The sequence below is a fragment of the Eubalaena glacialis genome, chromosome 9 (genome assembly GCF_028564815.1).
Source record: "Eubalaena glacialis isolate mEubGla1 chromosome 9, mEubGla1.1.hap2.+ XY, whole genome shotgun sequence".
Lineage (NCBI taxonomy): Eukaryota > Metazoa > Chordata > Mammalia > Artiodactyla > Balaenidae > Eubalaena > Eubalaena glacialis.
Genome location: NC_083724.1, coordinates 109,424,319 through 109,431,365, shown reverse-complemented (window position 1 = coordinate 109,431,365; position 7,047 = coordinate 109,424,319). Strand labels below are relative to the sequence as shown.

The window sequence follows — 7,047 nt, the reverse complement described above, 5'->3', positions numbered from 1 at the left end:
CCATTCCTTAACCATCTCTACGATGACATAGTGCCCAGCAGGTACCTGGCACACAAATAGGACTTCCTGTATATGATCACACTGATATGGGATGGAGTGTCATACCTGGCCCTTTTTACTCCCTATATCAACTACACTCACTCCTAAGACACACAAGGGGAAAGGGCTTTTCAGTCACATGGTAGGGTTGGGGAAAATATAGTTTACCAATAATAATTGCCATTTACTGAGTGCTTGCTAGGGGTCTGGCAAAAGTACTCCATGAGGATTATCAAATTTAATTCTTCCTAAGGGATAGGTACTATTATTATCCCAATTTACAGACAAGAAAACTGAGGCCAAGAAAGAGATTCAGAAATTTGCCCAACATCACACTGAAGTTTGAATGAATACTTATTTGAATTGAAGCCTCCCGTTCTAGGTCATGGACAAGTAGGAAGGAGGGGGCAGACATCTTGCCCAAAAAGACTCCTATCCATTCTCACCAACAGGCATAAAGGCTTGGAGCAGGCCTGCAAAACCCTGCTACTTGTTCTGCTTGGATGCAACAGGTCCAGCACTCCTAAAAGTGTTTGCAGGTCATCTCTGGAATGGCTACACTCCTCCATGGTCTTTGGGGCCCTGGAAGCTTTCAAGGATCCGAAATGCTCCCACTGCCTCTGCCTTTCCTAATGCAGGCCCCTATCAAACAGGACTGGGGCTTGCAGCTCCTCAATCTCCTCTCCAGGGAGAGGTCTCAACAGGTGGGAGGGGGGTGCATCACGGTAGGGTCCTCCAGAGTTGAGCTGGGCGGCCGGGAGGGCTCTCACTTCCTCCCCGCCACCCCCGCAGGCTGAGCTGTGCCTCGCGCGGGGAAACATGGGCACTGCAGTCACTGCTGGGGCCTGCGGCTCGCCTAAAGGCCGCGGACCTCGCGGCGTCTCTTGGTCCTGGGCCGGAACCCGCGGAGACCCTCCGGATGCACGCGCAGCAGGAAGCGCCGCGGAGGGGCCAGGACTGGGACTGGAGCGGCCGAAGCTCTCTGGTGGCCGCAGCTCCCCGCCTCTCCCCGCCTCCCCCCAGCTGCCAAGCTCCATGGCCAGAGGCCGGAGCCGCTGGCTAATTCTTCACGCCCCCCAGACCGCCTCCCTAGGTGACGCTGTGCGGTTCCTTTAAAGGCTGCGGGTTCCGTTCTTCTTTCCTTTTCCACTGGATGCCAAAATATGCAAATCCGGGGACCGGAATCAGCAGCCAAATAGAGAAGGAGAAGGGGCGCGGCCGGCGCGTCACCGGATCCGCTCCTTGTATGGCTCTTCCCGGCTTGGCCCGCCGCCCCGCGACCCTCCCTGCAGCCGCCAAGGCCCCTCCCGCGCCCAGCCTGGCTCACACTGCCGCCCACGCCCCCGGGCCGGCCAATCGCCCCCCCTTGGGAGGGAGCCGGGGGCGGGAGGCGCTGCATGCCCTGATTCCGGCCGGAGCCGGGGACCGCTGCAGAGCGCTCCCTCCCCGCGCCGCGCGGGCGGAGGAGAGCCCAGGGGCGCAGAGCCTCCCCGGTATAGGTGTGGGTAGCCTGGCGGGAGCGGCAGCAGGGGCGGGGGAGAGGGGGCCCGCGGCGGCGGGAATCCCTCCTTTCCTAAGAAGCAGAGGAGATCCGGGGGAGGCCGGGCCCTCCCACCCCTAGTTCTCCACCGAGTGAAGTGGAGGGGAGGAGAGAGAGGTTGTCATCCACCCCCACGACGATGTGCAGCTCGGGAGTTCCTCCCACACGTCCCCGGCCCGCATGGCCCTCCCACGGAGTGAGGCCCGGGGATCCTCTCCTCCTCCTTGTCAATACTCCCACTCCCCCTGAGAAATGCACGTTCCCCCAACCCCGACTCCCCAGCGAGGAACGCGGGATCCACCGCGCCCACACAGCCAACGAGGAGGGACTCCTCCCACGCTGAGCCGGTGTGATCCGGGGTCGCTCCCCCACGCCCCCCTCCTCTCCTTCCCCTCTCCCGCGGCCCGGCCGCGCGCGCTCCGAAAACAGGCCTCGGGGAACATAGCCGCCCCCGGGATCTGCTGTCTCTCTGGGAGGTGACAGCTCTCGGGGTCGGCAAACAGGCAGCCCTTGACTGCAGGGCGCCGGCAGTCAGCAATGGGGACAGCCCTGTGGAAGGCGAGGGGGAGGGTAGAGAGCAGGGGAGGTCGCCGTGGTGGCTCAGAGACTGTGGTTCGGCAGGCTCCTGCCGCAACTCAGTGGCGGGCCCTTCGCAGGCAGCAATAGACAGCGACTGCGCCTGGGCCTGCTGGGCCCTCCTGCCATCCCGTGGCCAAAGGGGTGCTTTGGCACCATTAGGGAATTTATGGAGGGTTTGGTGCACGTGTTCCCTATCCCCTCAACTTCATTCCTTCTCCTTCACCACCAAAACTGCACATCCTCGACCCCCAAGGTGAGGAGTTCTCGCCTCCCGCGCAGCCGCTATGCAGCTACGAATCTCCCAGCCACTGGGCTCAGCCGGGTGTCAGCCCAGGGTCAGGGGCCCAGGGAGCAGCAGGGCTGTGGGCGGCGCATCGGAGGGAGGGCGGCACAAAAGTTCCCGGGATACTGGACCAGAGATCCCTGACCCGCTGGAATCCTCCTCAGAGGGACTTTGTCCCAGTCCCAGGCAGGATCCTGGACGCGAGAAGAGCGGCCGGGGCAGGGTCGGAGCGCACACTTTCCGGGTTCCCCAGAAGTTCCCAGGCTGCAAAGGGACCCCGCCGAGTGTTTTCAATTCTCTTTCTTCCTGCTGGGGGGCTGTTGGAGGCCACTTGCGAACGACCCCACCCCACGGCCCCCTCTCCTACAAGCGCGCTCTCCTAGTGCAGACATCAAATAAACACTCAGGCGATTATTGCTCTTTCACCCCCGCGCTGCGTCCTTTACGCCGCGCGTTCAGTTACACCCCTCTTTCCTCTCTCCTCTCGAATTTTCTTTCCTTCTTCTCTTCTATTTCTTTCTCTCTCTCTTTTTTTAAGATCCGCGAGCGGTGCGGGCGCCGCACGTTGGCTGCGGCCCGCTTCCTGCTTTCTAATGTTCCATTGTGAGGAGCTTCCATTGTGACGTCGCGCCCCTTCGGCTGGGCTTTGTCTGTCCATATATGGGCAGCTACGTCACGGAGCTTTCCCGGGGCTCAGATAAATAGGCTGGTGGAGTTCCCTGGCTGGGAGCTTTTGGGCAGCAGTGAGCTTGCTAGGAAGCTGCGGGGCTGGTGGTGGTGGTAGCAGCGGCAGCAGCAGCGGCAGAGGCGGCGGCGGCGGCAGTGGCGACGGTGGCGGCGGTGGCGGTGGCGGATCGGGGGGCGGGGGGGCCGCGGGCGCGCGTCTGTTTGTGATATCAGTACTGAGGCCGCGTGCGACCCCCTTGGGCCGAGATCCCCCCCCAGCCCAGCACCCACCCACCCACCCCACACACGCCCCCCCCCCCGCCACGACCCAGCCTCTTACGGCACCAGCTGAGGCACCAAAGAGGATTACCCTCCTTTGCCCTCTCTCCCACCCACCCCCTAAAAAGAGAAGATCCCCTCCCCAGGCCCACCCCTTCCCCTCTTCCCTCCCCCCTCCTCCCGAACTTTCCCTCTCGCATGCTTTTCCCCTGCACCACGGATCGCCTCTCCGATGCCGCTTGCCTGGAAGCTGCGTTAGGAGCGAGCGGCGGCGGTGGCGGTGGCGGCGGCGGCGGCAGCTCGGGAGTGCTATGACCGGCAAACTCGCCGAGAAGCTGCCGGTGACCATGAGCAGTTTGCTAAACCAACTGCCTGACAATCTGTACCCCGAGGAGATCCCCAGCGCGCTCAACCTCTTTTCTGGCAGCAGCGACTCGGTAGCCCATTACAATCAGATGGCTACAGGTAAGGGCGGCGGGGAGGCGGCGAGGAAGGAAAGGGAGAGAGGAAGAGGAGGAGGGAACGAGCTAGCGATGGATGGATGGATGGAGGGATGGATGGATGGATGGATAGATGGATGGATGGATGGATGGATGGAGAGATGGGGGGCGCGCTGGGAATTTTCCGGGGGGCGAGTTGCTTTTCCCACCCACTCCTCCCGCCCTCCCCGATCGGGAAGGCTCGGTTGGCGACGCCACGGTAGAGGCTTCGGTTCTCCCGGGTGGGGGCAGCCGCCGACCGAAGGGAGGTAGGTGCAAGCGGCTCTGGGGTTCTCCACTTAGGGGGCGCGATCGCCGGGCTGTGCGCAAGGCGTAATGCTGTCGCCCCCTTTCCCGGGAGGAGCCCAACGTCCCTTTTCACCCGCGCTCTCCCCCCTTACTCCCTCAGCCTCCCACCCGGGATGGAGCCATGTGCGGCGTGGAGTCCCCGCGGTGGGAGAGGTACTGCGACGCTGCCTTTCCAGGGCGTTCAGCAAAGCCGTGGGGGTGTGGGGACGGCGGGGAGGGGAGAAGGTGGGGGCCCACCCGCGCGGGGGCTGCCACGGGGGACGATCCCCGGACCGAGGAGCTTGGGAAGAGCGGCCACTCCCGCCATGGAGACACCGGCCGGTTTTCCGCCGCCCTCCACTCTCGCTAAGCTGAGGCTGGGCTTTCCCCCTCCAGCAAAAGCCGAAAGCTCCTTCAGGCCCGGAGGAGGCTGGGGCTGGGGGAGGCGGCGGGAGAGCTCCCTTTGCGGACAGCACCCCTCTACGCGCCGCGGACAAAGCGTCGGAGCGCTCCGGGTCAGCTCCCCGGGCGCAGTGCGCACCGGGGGCTTCGTCGGGGCAGGAGAGGCGTGGGGTCCGGCGCGGACAGCGCTAGGGGAAGAGGCCGAGTTGTGTGCGCTGGAGAGCGAAAGCCCAGCGCGCTCCGGGTCTGAAACTACCTGTAGCTGCAGCTACCTGCCCGCCCCACCTCGGGAATAACAACAATGCTTCTCGCGCTCGCGCCTGTGTGTGTGTGTGTGTGTGTGTGTGGTACGGGAGTGTGTGTGTACGGCGTGTGCGGTGTGTGTGCAGCAGCCACTCCACACCCCGATCAGTAGTATTTTGCTGTATCCAGGTTGCGCCCGGGAGCGCGGCACCGCCCGCTTTGCGCCTGGCGCAGCCTACCCCATGCGCTGCGCACTCCACCCGGCCGCACCTCCACACCTGGGCAAGGACCTGGGCGCCCCGGCCTGGGAGCCGACTCGGCTTCACTCACCCCTCCCCTCTCTCCCCCGCTCTCCGCAGAGAATGTGATGGACATCGGTCTGACCAACGAGAAACCCAACCCGGAACTCTCTTATTCGGGCTCCTTCCAGCCAGCCCCTGGCAACAAGACCGTGACCTACTTGGGAAAGTTCGCCTTCGACTCCCCTTCCAACTGGTGCCAGGACAACATCATTAGCCTCATGAGCGCCGGCATCTTGGGGGTGCCCCCGGCCTCTGGGGCACTCAGCACGCAAACCTCCACGGCCAGCATGGTGCAGCCGCCGCAGGGGGAAGTGGAGGCCATGTATCCGGCGCTGCCCCCCTATTCTAACTGCAGTGATCTCTACTCGGAGCCTGTGTCTTTCCACGACCCCCAGGGCAACCCCGGGCTCGCCTATTCCCCCCAGGATTACCAATCGGCCAAACCGGCCTTGGACAGCAATCTCTTCCCCATGATTCCTGACTACAACCTATACCACCACCCCAACGACATGGGCTCCATTCCGGAGCACAAGCCCTTCCAGGGCATGGACCCCATCCGGGTCAACCCGCCCCCTATTACCCCCCTGGAGACCATCAAGGCATTCAAAGACAAGCAGATCCACCCGGGCTTTGGCAGCCTGCCCCAGCCGCCGCTCACGCTCAAGCCCATCCGGCCCCGCAAGTACCCCAACCGACCCAGCAAGACCCCGCTCCACGAGCGGCCCCACGCGTGCCCGGCGGAGGGCTGCGACCGCCGTTTCAGCCGCTCGGACGAGCTGACCCGGCATCTGCGCATCCACACGGGCCACAAGCCCTTCCAGTGCCGGATCTGCATGCGGAGCTTCAGCCGCAGCGACCACCTTACCACTCACATCCGCACGCATACGGGCGAGAAGCCCTTTGCCTGCGAGTTCTGCGGGCGCAAGTTTGCGCGCAGCGACGAGCGCAAGCGCCACGCCAAGATCCACCTCAAGCAAAAGGAGAAGAAGGCGGAGAAGGGGGGTGCGCCTTCTGCGTCCTCGGCGGCCCCGGTGTCCCTGGCCCCTGTGGTCACCACCTGCGCCTGAGGCTCGGGCCCCCAGATCACACTTTTCCCCTCCAGTGTCTCCCGGCTGCTGGCCTGAATGCAGCCGGAAAGCTAGCCACGGAGGCGCAGGGGCCGCGCCCTGGCCTCTCCATGGACGTAAGGCCCCTTGTTTCCCTTCGCTGTCCCCCGTTTCCACCCTTTCACACCGGCCAACGGTCGGGGGCCAGGGCAGGAGGCGCCTTCCCCTTGCTGCCCCCCATTAGCCAAGGCGTGGGGGCGGAATGGTGGCGTCTAGCCCGCTTTGTTCAGTTGGGATCGTCTTGATCCAGGGGCCGCCGGGCCGGGCCAAGGACCTGCGGGGGACTGAAGGCTGGGCCCGCCCAAGCCTCGCTGGACCCAAGCACCTCATGGTTCCCCCCACGTCTCCCTCGGTTCCCCATCGAAGACCCGAGAGGGGGAGGGGGTAAGGAGCGCACCAAAGCGCAGAGCTTGCTGCCCGCCGCACGCACGCGCGCCTGCGTGCGGGGATGCGCGCGAGTGTGCGTGCTCGCGTGAGTGTATGTGTGCGTGTGTGTTTCTGTGTGTGCGTGTGTGTTTCTGTGTGTGTGTGTGCGCGCGCGCGCGCGCACGTGTGTGTGCGAGACTCTTGAGCTGAACTGGGCTATGTCCACCCCGAACTCTTCCCCACCTCGGGTCCCCAGGCCGCTGGGGGCCTGCACGTGGCGGGACGAGACGGTCTTCCATCCGCTCCGAAATAATGTTTCTTACAGAAATGCCTCGGGTGCCGCCGCCGCGGTGCTGCTACCGCCGCTTAGGGTTTGGCCCCTCAGAATCCCTCCTTTTCCGAGCGCTTCCCTCTCAAGGCCTCAGGGCAGTTTGATCTTCGGGGAGAAGAAGCAGCCATCACTGAACCTGCCTTT

At 64.0% G+C, this 7,047-nt stretch overlaps 1 protein-coding gene across 1 annotated transcript; it reads left to right on the top strand.

Annotated features, from left to right (window-relative positions):
• Window positions 1-3,652: 3,652 nt before the first annotated feature.
• Window positions 3,653-6,795, top strand: EGR3 (early growth response 3). The gene is made up of 2 exons (XM_061199413.1): window positions 3,653-3,851; window positions 5,158-6,795. The coding sequence occupies exons 1-2, from the start codon at window positions 3,698-3,700 to the stop codon at window positions 6,165-6,167; spliced, it is 1,164 nt and encodes a 387-aa protein (XP_061055396.1). The 5' UTR covers window positions 3,653-3,697; the 3' UTR covers window positions 6,168-6,795.
• The last annotated feature ends 252 nt before the right edge of the window (window positions 6,796-7,047 follow it).